Source organism: Cricetulus griseus, chromosome X (assembly GCF_003668045.3).
Source record: "Cricetulus griseus strain 17A/GY chromosome X, alternate assembly CriGri-PICRH-1.0, whole genome shotgun sequence".
NCBI classification, from domain to species: domain Eukaryota; kingdom Metazoa; phylum Chordata; class Mammalia; order Rodentia; family Cricetidae; genus Cricetulus; species Cricetulus griseus.
In genome coordinates, this window is record NC_048604.1 from 83,079,988 (window position 1) to 83,093,851 (window position 13,864).

Below are 13,864 nucleotides of genomic sequence, written 5' to 3' on the forward strand. Positions count from 1 at the left end.
ATAGCTAGTGTATAATCCTGTTGCTTATCTTTGGTATGGAAAGGCTCATATTGATCCAGATGTTTAAATGTATCATCATTTCAGAATTAGGACTTGGGATTATTATTAGGTTAGTTTATTTAAAAATATCCTACTCCTCCAAATGAGTCAATTGTTTTCCATGTCATTTTAGGAATACCAAAATAATAGGTGCTATTTCCTATCTCTCTCACCTTTACATTTATAAGGAACGTTTTCTGTTTTTAGCTGATTTGTGAATCGCATTTGCTTGCATACCTTTTATTCCCTTAGAATTTCAAGAGGATACTATGGGAAGAAGCGAATCAGTTTCAAAGCAAAAGAAGAAAGTTCTAAGATGCTTGCAACAATTCTTGTTATTTAAGGGGTAAAAAGAAGTGCTGCCAAGTGAGAAAGAAACTGAGCTACCAGGATGTGTCTTCCCAGAATAGAATCAACTCTTCATTTTAGAACTGATTCTTGGAGAATTTCTATAAACAGAAAAGGCCATGAAAAAAGAAAACAAGGGTAAAAATGTTTTAGTTCCAAGAAGGAGGTACAGTTCATCTGGGTGCCCTTGACAAACAAATATCTCTGTGGAGACAGGTCCTCAGTCTTGCCCAACCAAAAATGTGGTTGTGAAGAGCTAAAGAGTGAAGGTGGAAACAGACATCTGCCTAATGAGTCAGGTCCACCAAAATAACCCTGTGATCAGCAGAATGACAGCAGTGATCGATGCTTTAGCACCATCACTTTCTCTCCCACTTTGGAAAGGAACAAACTAACAGCAACTGGCACACGAAACAAAAGACCGAGTCATGAAAACGTGAGGGATGATGAGATTATTTTGTTGAAACCTAATACCTGAATCCAATGATTGGACACTCCTTGCAGATGTTACACTTAGCCTGATGCTTGGCAGTTTCTGCAGCAGCCACTCTGTGCAAAACAGGCAGCCACACCATAGACTGGGGTTCCAGGCGCATCCAGTCAAGGAAGAGGGCTGCTTCGATCTCAGGTTTATTATTGGCCTGGGAAAAGAGAAGGGAGAGAGAAGTAGGGCAACAATTCAACAAGAGATGGTGAGATAGTAAGAAGGTATTAATTTGTTTAGGCAATAAATCAAAAAGAAAGAAAGAATAGCAAGATTCACAGTTTCTCAGCAAGGTTCTTTGCTCATTAACTTTTTTCCTGCTAATGTCCTCTTACTACCTACTAGCACCAACTACCTTGTCTAACAAAACCAAACCAAGAAATTGGTTTAAAGGTAATGCAAAATACACAGCTGAATGAGACTAGATTTACCTCTATTTTTTGGAACAGATATGTAAAAGTTTGCTGGAAGTGCAAAGTGTTAAGTGATTAAAATTAAAAAGAAAGGGATATACACTTCAAGAACTATTGATTCTTTTTTTCTTCTGCAGGAATTCCTCTTCATTGGTTCCCAGTGAAGGACTTTAAATTTTCATCTAGTTCTAAATTCTCACATTTACAGTTAAGAAAACAGATACAGATCATGATAGCAGAGAGGTAGCTTTTCAAAGTCTATATTTACTAACTGATGACAAAGCTTTTTGCAGTCCCCAGCCATCATGGCCTCTGGATTCTATCATGGTGCCCCATTGTTTTTCTATTTCCCTCTCTCAAAGTCCCAGTTTCATACATATGATTCATTTCGGATGGTACATTCATCTCAGAGCATTCAATACATATTTACCCACTGGCTGATTGATGTTATCAGAGTCATACATTTTAATCATACAGTGTGCTTTTAACCCTACACAATTGTAATTTTCTATACCATTAGATAGATTGACACACACATTGGCTTTTCCCTTTATTGTTTCCTCAATGTCAGTTGTCCAACTGAAATCAGTTCTGTCTGCCTTTACAGTTTTCTTTTAGAAGATGTCTGCTGATCATGGATTTCCCAGATTCTGCCTCAAAATATCTCCTTTTTTAAGCGATACTCTTAATACTGATAGCAGTATTTAGTGGATATAAAATTTTATAAGAAAGGTTTTGAGGAATGTTTGTCCTCATTTTGTTTTGTTTTACCACAATGAAATGCTATTCCACTTTTGTCTCAGTTTCTGTGTCACTACTACTGAGAAGATTGCCATTCCTATGAAATTCATTGTCCTTCATATATATATAGCTTAGGATTCAGCGGGTTCCTGAAGATGTGGTTTAGAGTCTTTTTTTTTCTTTTTTGGTTTTTTTGAGACGGGGTTTCTCTGTGGCTTTGGAGGCTGTCCTGGAACTAGCTCTTGTAGACCAGGCTGGTCTCGAACTTACAGAGATCCGCCTGCCTCTGCCTCCCGAGTGCTGGGATTAAAGGCGTGCACCACCAATGCCCGTTGTGGTTTAGAGTCTTTAATCAGCTCTAGAATCTTCTCAGTCATTATTTCAACAGCTAATCTTTTCTGCATTCCTTCTCCATTCCCTTTACAGTTACGTTATTACCTAAGTGTTAGACTTACACATTTTCCATGTTATTCATTGGGTCTTCTCTAGCATCTCCCTTGCTATAATCCTTTATTTGTCAACATCCATGTCTAATAATTTCCTCCTGACCTTTGATCTGGGTCAATACCCATCTGTTTACTTGGCTGCATCCAGTTTGCTTATAAAGTTTTCCATTTTTTTAAAATATACTTATCTATTTCTTGTGTATGTCTGCATGCCTAGAGATTATATATATATATATATATATATATATATATATATATATATATATATACACACACACACACACACACACGTCATGCATATAGAAGCCTCTCAGAAGAGGAGTTGTTTGTCCTGGATCTGAATTTATAGACAGTTGTTAGCAACCATGTAAGTGCTGGGAACTGAATCTAGTTACTGAGCAACAACAGCAAGAGTTCTGAACTGCTCAGCCCCTAAAGTTCCTTCTTTTCTTTTCTTTTCTTTCCTTTCCTTTCTTTTCTTTTCCTTCCTTCCTTCCTTCCTTCCTTCCTTCCTTCCTTCCTTCCTTCCTTCCTTCCTTCCTTCCTTCCTTCCTTCCTTTCTTTTATTTTGAGACAGGGTTTCTCTCTGTGTAGTTCTGGCTGTCTTGGAACTCACTCTGTAGACCATGCTGGCCTCAGACTCACAGAGATCTGTCTGACTCTGCCTCCTGAGTGCTGTATTAAAGGTGTGCATCAACACTGCCAGACCAGCCCCTAAAGTTTTAAAATGTAAGTTTTAAAAATTATAACTATTGAGAATTTTCTTTGCAGTACTGGAAATGAGACCGAATATCTTCAAAATGTTAGATAACTTTTACTGAACTTGACAAATAACACTGCTTATCCTAGTTCTTAAATATCTAGATATTCTGTTTGGTCAGTTTTAAGGTCAGCCATAAAGCTTATATGAAGTTCCCAGATGATATTTTCACTGCTGCCATTTACTATTCTAACAGCACAAACATCATTTAAAAAAATAATCTTCCAGACTGAAGCAGCACGATCTGGACGAGCAATGGTGTGCACCAGATAATCTGCATATGACTTACAGATAGTGTTTTCATGGGACTCCTGAGTGAGTGTGTGGATGAGTGGGTCTCTGATTCTTGTGCCTTCTCCTGGGCTCTTTTCTATTTTCTATTGGTTTGTCTTGTCCAACTTTAATGTGATACATTTTGTTTTATCTCATTATGTTTTGTTATATGTTTTTAAAAGAAATAATCTGCCTAATTTTCACTTATTTTGATTTCTAATGTGCTTATCTACCTAAGAATTTTTTCCTATCTAACACTCTATACATGCTTTCTGTACATACTTTGAACCACTGAACAAAAGCACCTTCTCCACAGGTGACTTTTCATTTGGTTTGCCGAAGAAGTGGGGGTTTTAGTTTAAGAACATTTAAACTGAATATATGGCATGGGATCCTTAGTAGAATACAACTAATAAGTAAGTGTCCTCCCAGTCTGCCCTTTTTGGCACATGCCTTGATAATAAAAAATCTAGCCACATCACAGAAAGGCAACTAGATTTGGACTGAGACTTCATTTTACCTTGTATCACTGAGCACTCCAGCAGTACTCTAGTCCTTACTCCTAATGACAAATTTAACACCAAAATAACGACTGTTTAACCTTGGATTTCCTTGCTCCAAAATGGTTATCATTTCAAACTACTGATTAAAAATACCTGCCAATCCCTTTTCTCTATGTAAGAGTCATCACAGACAAACTGTAGAATTATTTTAAAAATATTATATTAAAATTATTTAAAAATCATTGAACGAAAAATGAAAGAGATCATACAATTCATTTTTTTTTCCGAGACAGGGTTTCTCTGTGTAGCTTTGGAGCCTAACCTGGCACTTGTTCTGGAGACCAGGCTGCCTCTGCCTCCCAAGTGCTGGCATTAAAGGTGTGCGCCACCAACACCCAGCCTACAATTCATTCTTTTGCACTGGCACCATGGCGCTGTTACTCAGAGTCCAAACTCTCTTAACCTGTGCCAGTGTGTTCATACAGCCACTGTCTAGGTACCATCCAGGTGAGAAGGCAAACATTCTGAAATGGTGATCTTGAACTTCTGAGTAATGCACCCTAGTCAATAATGTTGCATCATGCTGAACTGAAATCACAGCAAGCAAGCAATGTTCTATATTCACAGCCCTTGAATCCAAGCTTCAATTTTACTACTCATTGTCCATGCAATCTTTGGAAAATGTCTTTAACTTTATGCCTTAATCTTTCTCTGTTATGAAGTGAAAAATTTGACGTTACCTGCTTCACAGACCTGTTTGTATCTATGTCAGTATTTGGCATATAATAAGAAGCATGTTTGCTGAGGTTATCATTCCCAGTATCATTCAACTGATTGGAAGCTCAGTTCGAACCCAGGGCTTCATACAGGCTAACTAACTTTACACAGTCCTCTCAATGCTTATCAGAACTTCTGTATTTGTCCCTTCCTGCTCATCTGTGTTCCTTTTATTTCTTCATGTGGCATGCCTCAGTTTGTCAATATCTTTCAAAAAACAATTTCCCAAATAATTTCTACTTGGAATGATACTTCTATTGTTCTGTACAGGGTAATGGATCACTTTATTTGGTCTATCCTCCAGTTTCTACTCAATTCAATTCTCTGGGTCAGTGTTTTCCAGTACATCCAGCAAAATGCTTGTGAAAACTAGGTTAAAATAATTAAGAATTAATAAATAAAATTGTACCTTACACCCACCTCTTAAAACACTACACTTTAAAATACTTAATACTTTAACATAAAATAAAAATGAAAGTCATCAGGGAAAAACCATGTTACACTTTGTTTGACTTCAAATTCTCCCCATTTACAAATCAGTGACCACAAGGACTTTATTAACTTCTCGTTCACAAAGTCTGTGCGTAACACAATACATAGTGGGTAATGCTGTTCTCTTCTGTTTTCTATAGTTCTCTCACTCTATACTTGTCTTATCGGGATATCTTTCCTTTTACATCTGCCAAGAATTTTCCTGTTGGTTAAGTCCATTGTAAACATTTCATTCGTTTAAGAATCTTGACAACAGGGACAAGATCTCCTGAGCAAATTGGGAACATGAGGGGAGGGGAGAGGGAGCTAGGAGAATGAGAAGGGGAGAAGAGGAGGGGTGAGGAGGACATGAGGGAGCAGGAAGGTTGAGTAGGGGGAAGAATAGATGAAAACAAGATAAGAGATACCATAATAGAGGGAGACATTTTAGGTTTAAAGAGAAATCAGGCACTCGGGAAATGTCTGGAGATCTACAAAGATGACACCAACTAACAATCTAAGCAACAGAGGAAACGCTGCCTTAAATGCCCTCCCCTGATAATGAGATTGAAGACTGACTTATATGCCATTTTATAGCCTTCACCCAGAAGCTAGTTGCAGTGGAAGCAGACACCCACAGCTAAACACTGAACTGAACTGGAATCCAGTTGCAGAGAAGGAGGAGTGATGAGCAAAGGGGTCAAGATCAGGCTGGTGAAACCCACAGAAACAGCTGACCTGAACAAGGGGGAACTCTTGGTTCCCAGACTGATAGCTGGGGAACCAGCATGGGACTGATCCAGACCCCATGAACGTGGGTGTCAGTGAGGAGACCTCAGAAATCTATGGGGCCTTTTGCAGTAGATTTGGACTTACCGCTAGCATAGGAATAGAGTTTGTGAGCCCATTCCACATAGAGGGAAACTCCCTGAGCTTAGACACAAGGGGTGGGCCTAGGCCCTATCCCAAAGGATATGACAGACTCTGAAGACCCCCTGTGGAAGGCTCCATCCTCCCTGGGGAGCAGAAAGGGTATGGGATTGGTAGGGTGTTAGTAGTGGGGGCAGTGGAGGAGGGGAGGCAGAGGGAACTCGGATTGACATGTAAAATAATCTTGTTTCTAATTTAAATAAAAAATGGAGAGAAAGAAAAAAAAGAATCTTGACAACAATAAATTAGCCATTCCAAGTTAGGGCTTTTCATATTTCAAAATATGTGCTCTCTCTTCACATTGAAAAGTTACTGGTGAAACCAAGCATGGTGGTTCATGCCTTTAATTCCAGCACTTGGCAGGTAGAGGTAGGTGGATCTCTGTGAGTTCAAGGCCAGGCTGGTCTACATAGTAATTTTCAGGACAACCAGGGCTATTTAGACAGACCATGTCACAAAATAAAGGGAGAGAGACATACACACAGAGACAGAGAGACAGAGAGGGATGGAGGGAGGAAGGGAGGGAGGGAGAGAAGCAGGAAGAAATGAAGTTTACTGCTGAAAGCCTTGAATAGACCAAGGGCAAACATTAAGACATACTGACAAAGCCTACAAGTTTAACATAACCTGCGATTCTGTCCTCTCTGGTTGTTGAACTCTTCCCAATAATATTGCCAATCTGTGCTGCATACATTCCTCCATCACACAAAGACATAATGAGAGACTTTATCAAAAGAATTGCCAAGTACTCAGCTACAATATGTCCTATAACAATGTCTTGCTCCACTGGTCTAGAAACCAACTTTAGCAAAATAACCCTTTCTAGCCAGGAGACAAACCATTACAGAAAAGTGGTAAATTGAAAAGCATTATTAATTCAGTACTATTTATGGTATGAATTTACTGATACTTAATTAGGACACACACACACACACACACACACACACTAGTGATGGATTAAGACACACCACAGGATAAGAATTCACACTTATACAAAGTATAAATAATAATGTAAAATATCTCCTCATTTTCCACCTTTCCAAAAAAAGAACAAGAAAACAATGAGTATGAGTCAGAAAAAGAGTAGCCGTAAGAAAATACAGGAGGGGCCAGGGGCTCAGTGGTAGGGTGAATAATTAGCATGTATGAAACCCTGGGTTCCACTTTTAGGGCTTAAATAAATAAATAGGGACTGGGGCTGTGACTCAGTGGACAGGAGAGCTTGTTGCATATGCATGAAAATTAGAGTCCAAATCTCCAGCCACATGTGCCTGTAACTCTGGTGCTATGAGGAAGTAGAGACATAAAAATAACTGGCGTTTGAGGGTAACCAGCTTATTTCCAGGTTAAGTGAGAGACCCTGGCTCGGGGGAATATGGCAGAGAATAACAGAACAGGAAAACCAACATCTTCTTGTGGCCTACGCATGTAAAAGAGTACATGCATCAGCCCACACATGGAAGTATGCATCATACACACAAAAAGGGAGAAAACAGAAATGAATGCATAAAAGAAGGAAACACCATACCTGTAACATACAGTTAATAGTGGGGAACAGAGACTAATAGTATTGAAGGTCCAGTGAGAGGAAATGATTTCATTACTCTCACACAGCTCAATCCCTTCACAGAAAAACAGTGTCTACAGAAGGTAAGGGGCCTCTAGTTCCCACCCCAAGCAATCAGTTATTGAAAGTTGGTGGCTTCTACTGTTTTCTAAAGACAGAAAGAAAGAAGGTGAAGTTGGGTAGATTGGGAGGATAAGGAGAAGATGAAGGAATGGAACTATGATCAGAATATAACGCATGAAAAATATTTTCCATTAAAATACAGGTAGTGTCCACTCAGTTTTTTTTTAAGGGTTTGACTTCTAATAGAAGAACCATGCTCCAATGGGTGGCCCCACATCTAAAGGCAATACAAAATGGTCCTGGCAGGTTATTTTTCTTTAAGAGGCTGAATGTGGCTATGCATGCCTTTAATTCCAGCAATTGGGAGGCAGAAGCCAATTTGTTCTACACAATTAGTTCAAGGTCAGTCGGAGCTAAATAAAGGGACCGTAAGTTGGGAACTGGCAGAGAGATGGTGGGTGGATCTGCAAATTAGGGGAAGGGGTAAATATGATCAAAATCCACTGTATACAACCTTCAACGAATTAATAAAAATATTAAATTAAAAACAAAACAAAGTCTATTTCTGTTGGCTACAAGTAACCCAGAACTTAGAGGAGACTTGACATAAAGGTCCAACAATAATTAAGCGGTTTGAAAGACCTAAGAACTGCTTAAGGCAAATGAAATTATTTAGCCATGAAAACAGAAGGAGAAAGGGAAAGAACAAGCAAGGAAGGGCGGCTGAAATGGCGATGTAATAACAGTTTTCAATTATGTGGACGGCTCTTGCATAGGGACCTGTGACCAGCTGTTCTATCCCTCCATTGGGGACTGAACAAGAAGAAACAGGCTTAAGCAGCATGAAGAATTTAGGCTGTAACTCACACGGAAGAATTTCCCGGTGCTGAAAGTTGTTAAAGCATTAGTGTGAATTACCAAGGGAAGCAGTAGACAGTACTCTTTCAAAATACTATAGATTCTCTGGTGCTTAAGGGTTGGAAATTCTCAACTTTCTTCCCAGCTCTCAGGATACACGAGCCATCATTTTGGCTTTTGAAACTGCTCGCCAATGCCAACTGACAGCACTGAAGACAAGATATGGGGGTTCACATCCTCATTCTGTTTCCATCTTTCATTTTTGTAACAAAACTACTCTGTATCCCCATGGTATATTGCCTCTGCTTTTGTCTGGCAACAAAAAAGAAGGAATTAAAAGGTAGCCTAGCTTCTACAAAGATCTAACAAAACTGAAGTTAAAATCCACCTGAAATTGCATTTTGATCATTCTACACACACACACACACACACACACACAGAGAGAGAGAGAGAGAGAGAGAGAGAGAGCGACAGAGAGACAGAGAGAGACAGAGAGAGACAGAGACAGAGACAGAGACAGAGATATGCATGAGTGGGTACTAAATTGATGATGTATTCTAAAAAAACATGATGCATTCAACAGATTGAAATAATTCTTATGGATTCCTTACATACATAAAACCTCCCACATTCTGTTTTGACCATATCCAGGGTGCCTTTATCCTCAAGCTTAAATGCTGCTTTTAAGTCAACTACACAAAAGACAATTTATGCCCTGGGTTTTCTTTGATGGATGGTATTATTTTGTTTTTACTTTTGATTTTGGTAATACCTCCTTTTTTCCCCACCCAATGAATATACATAAAATGGTATTCCAGTTACTTCCACTGTGATAAGCAAGTTTGGAACTATCTTAATTTTCTTTATGTATTAACTGTCCAGGGCAGAATGAGGGGGTTATGAATATAGCTTGGTTGGTAAAGGGCTTATGTAGTTTGCAGGAAGCCTTGGTTCTGTCCCTAGCATCATATAAAATTGTGTGCAGTGGTACACATCTGGAATCCCAGCATTCAGGAGGTGGAGGCAGGATGATCAATCAGAAGGCAAGATCATCCTTGGCTATATGCTAAGTTCTAGGAGACCAACCTAGACAAATGAGAACCCATCTTCCAACAAAAGAAAGAAAAAGGAAAAGAACAAGAATAGATTTTAAGCAGGAAAGTTGGAGAAACAATCATTGTCATTATTGTTATTCTCTCATAGCATATTGGAGGGTGATTTTATACAAAAGTCACTTTTTACACAAGTAACTGAAAAAAAACAGTTGGAAAAAATCCTGATATCTAGAGTTTCTAACCAAAGTTTTTAATTGCCAATATAAGAAATGTAAGAGTATTAAATGGCAAGTTTGGAGATAATAACTTGCTAAGGTATTGAAGAACCAACTGCTTGCCAGGAGATCAATCTGACTACTCACATTACTCTAGGGATAACAGCATAATTTCATGATTAAAGAACAAATGCATATGGAAGCTTTCTCAGCAAGCCACAAATTTCAGCTATCAAAACATACATATCTCATTTTATTCCCTTATTTTTTAAAGGAAGACAACCAGCATTTCTACACTTAGGTTTATGAAAACCATGGCAGTAGTTAACAAATCAAAATAAATCATACTGAGAAGGAAATGTTATGTAAGTTTGTACCTAGTTTACTCTCACAGTTAACAAAAAGCTACAAAACTGAAATCAAGACTTGTCTATCCATTCATTAGTTTCTTTCCTAAACTGAAAATTATTCAAGGGCAGGGACTTTGCTTCGAGGCCTTCTATAAAAATTTTGCAGGTTTAATTGTTGGTAGGAATTAATTTTCAAAGTGGTCATATTTTTAAAAGGAAGACTTATAAGAACAGAATGAATTTATGATGAAACTAACAATAGGAAAAGTGGCCTAGTTATCCCAAAGCACAAAATACTCAAGTTACAAAGGCAATCTAAGCAGGAGAGAACAAAATATGTCTGCCCTCAAACTGCCCAAAACTTCCTTTTAAATAGGTTAGCATAAATGTTAGCTGGGCACAAACCTTAGCCCCAGAATTTGAGAGATGGAGGCAAGAGCATCAGCAGTTCAAGGTCATCTTTGGCTATATAGTAAGCCAGTCTGGGTCACAGGAAACCATACTCAAAGCACCAAACAAATCTCTCTCTGCCAAACTGTCTGTGATAGTATCTCACACAAAAGGTGATCTGTAGACTTTGTAGATACCTTTAGAATGATTTCACTTAAAACATAAGAATATACAAAATTCACACTGAGGGTCTTAGAAAACTTTTCACAAGTGAGTAAGCCTGGTTCTAGGTTAGAGGCTCTCAACCAAGGGTTATAACAGCTCAGAGGACAAGTGAAAAGTTTTACTGATGCATTGGTTACTACAAAAGGGTGGGAGGAAGCTTGACCAGCATCCAGGAGACAGAAGCCAGGATCCTGAAACACTCCATGATATACAGGCCAGCCTCCCGCAACAAAGAATTAAAATTATTTTGACCTGAAGTAACATAAGCACCAAGGTTGGTATCCATGATTCACTTGTCAGAACTAAGAAACCAATATGGTTCACCAGTAATAACAAAACAGCAGACTTTCCTGGGAGCCCTACAGAGTACCTAGCTGGTAGGCAGCTATCTCCTGTATGACAGAAAATAGGGAACTATGGAGGGTCTGTTCAGCTGTTGCCTGGGAGAGAAATGCTGTATTGCCTCACATACTGTGCAGAGAGAATGAAAAAGACTGACAATACAATGCTTCAGAACATGAGTTGCAAGGATATCTGCTAAAACTGTAGACCTTGACTTGATAGTAAGTTGCTTCTTAAACAGGAACTCTGTGATGTATTTGGGGTAGGGATAGCAGCAGAAATTATTAATTTAATCATGGAAAATAATTATCCTAAGTCAGATAAGACAGTTGAGCTGATGCAGTTATGTGTATACATAAACAGAGGTTAAAGAAAAACAACCACTAAATATACAAACACTGAATGCATATATGTGGACAGAATTTTTGTTAAAGAAAAGAACACATTTAGAGAAAACACAGGGGACAAACTACATATTTTTTAAAGTCTGTTCTTCTTGACTACTCCATTTTCTCTTTTCACTGGGAAGACGTTCTATTCATAAATCTAAATAACCATTTCAGCATCGCTAACCACTGTGAACAGGCACTGATATGAACAACCAATAGCTCAACTTTTGTGGTCCAGAATTTTCAGAGCCCTACTATTGAGAAAGCTTTATGAAATCCAATTGAACAGTCCGTAGACAAGAATTTCAAACCACAGAGTGGCTGGTCAGGGTCAGACAGGATAGGACAAGCAGTTCCTGACTGTTCCCTGAGCAACCTCTAAATCTACCAAGGGCATCAGTGGAATATTTTACATAAGAGAGAAGTCTACACCAGCACTGAACATAAAAGGCAGAACAGGCACATGTCGTAAAGAATATTAATGACTCTTCTTCCAAACTATCCCAATTTTTTATGAAAATCAAATGAGTGATAAAAAACCTCTATAAAACTACACAAAACCTGCATGTAGCAAATAAATCACAAAAAAGCGACAGTTTCATCCTCCTAGACATAGATACTTATGTTTTGCCTTCGAGTTGCTGAGGAAACTAGTGTAGGCACACAAGGGATCATTTATTTCAGGTCCTACACAATGCTTTTTCATGTTTTACTCTTGGTGTACGCTACTTCTGTTCAGAGAACAGTCTGTTTCCATGTAAAAGGCCACATTATATGTACAAGACTGTTTCCTCTGCCCTACAGCTTGCTTACAAGAGTTATTACCCAGAAGATCAGGTAAGAATTTGCTGATAATGGCCAAGCTTTGAGATCAGCACAGTAATTTATTTTCCTTTCTGCCTTTATAATGGTTAGCATATAATCAAAGAAACTTTGGGATAAGTAACCTTATGATAACCTGTTTTAACTTTATGTTACAGATAAGAAATGGCCCAAAGAGATTAAAGAACTAGCTCAAGATTATCTATCATTTTAATACAAAAACATGCATACATGAACTAGTTTTAAAAAGGGAGGACAGCTCTGCTGGCCTGACCCCTACCGAGGTGAGTGTACCCTCTGCTCCTGCCCTATTCCTACCCACCTTCACATTCAGCACGATTCTCTCTGGGCCTGCTCCTGCTTAGAGTGGACCCGCACAGGCAGAGAGAAGCTCCCTGAGTCTGGCAACACTTCACTCTTCCTTTCCCTTTCCTCCGCTGGCCCTACCCTTACCTACCAAGGAGACTACCAGGAGAGGCAAGATCATCCAGAGTTGCAGACATTGAAGTCTTGGCCCACACACAGCACTGGGTGACAAGAGGAGATAGAGAGACCCCACCTGCACCCACTGGAAGAAGACAGAATAAGATCACATTCAACAACAGAAAGACCAATATGACACCACCAGAATCTAGGGACTCCACACCAGCAAGATCTGAAAACCCCAAAAGAAAGGATAAAGAAGAGATGGACCTCAAAAATTATCTTAGGAAGATGATAGAGACCTGTAGGGGAAGCTGTAGCCACACCTACTTAGGGGCTGGCTACAGGTGTGCCTACAGAGACCTTTAAAGAGGAAAGAAGAAAATCCCTTAAAGAAATAGAATAAACAAGCAAAAAATTACATGAAGTGGAGGAAAAGACAAACCAAAAAATTCAAGAAATAAACAAATCTCTTAAATAATCTAAAGAAAGCCATGAAAAAACAAACAAACAAGTGAAGGAAGCACTCGAAACAGTTCAAGGCATGAAAGCTGAAATAGACAATAAAGAAAATACAGAATGAGGGGATGCTGGAAATACAAAGGCTGGATAAACAATCAGGAACTAAAGATGTGAGTATAACCAATAGAATTCAAGAGATGGAAGAGAGAATCTCAGTTGTTGGAGACTCTAGAGGATATACAGTCATCGACCAAAGAAAATCTCAAGTCCAACAAATCCCTACCACAAAATATCCAGAGAGAGAGCACGCTAATTAACAAAATCAGAAACGAAAAGGGGGATATAACAACAGATATTGAGGAAACCCAGAGAATCATCAGGTCATATTTTGAAAAACTATACTCCACAAAATTCAAAATCTAAAGGAAATGGACAATTTTCTGGATAGATACCACTTACCAAAGTTAAGCCAAGAACAGATAAGCAGTTTAAATTGACCTATAACCCCTAATGAAATA

General features: G+C 38.7%; 1 protein-coding gene across 7 annotated transcripts in view; it reads right to left on the bottom strand.

Moving 5' to 3' along the window:
• The window catches only part of Dmd (dystrophin), a 1,637,847-nt gene that overhangs the window by 65,657 nt on the left and 1,558,326 nt on the right, over positions 1–13,864 (bottom strand). For all 7 annotated transcript variants that reach the window (XM_035449892.1, XM_035449894.1, XM_035449893.1 and 4 more), the window contains one exon: positions 862–1,028. In XM_035449892.1, the coding sequence (XP_035305783.1) occupies positions 862–1,028 (167 nt within the window). The remainder of the gene's footprint in view (positions 1–861; positions 1,029–13,864) is intronic.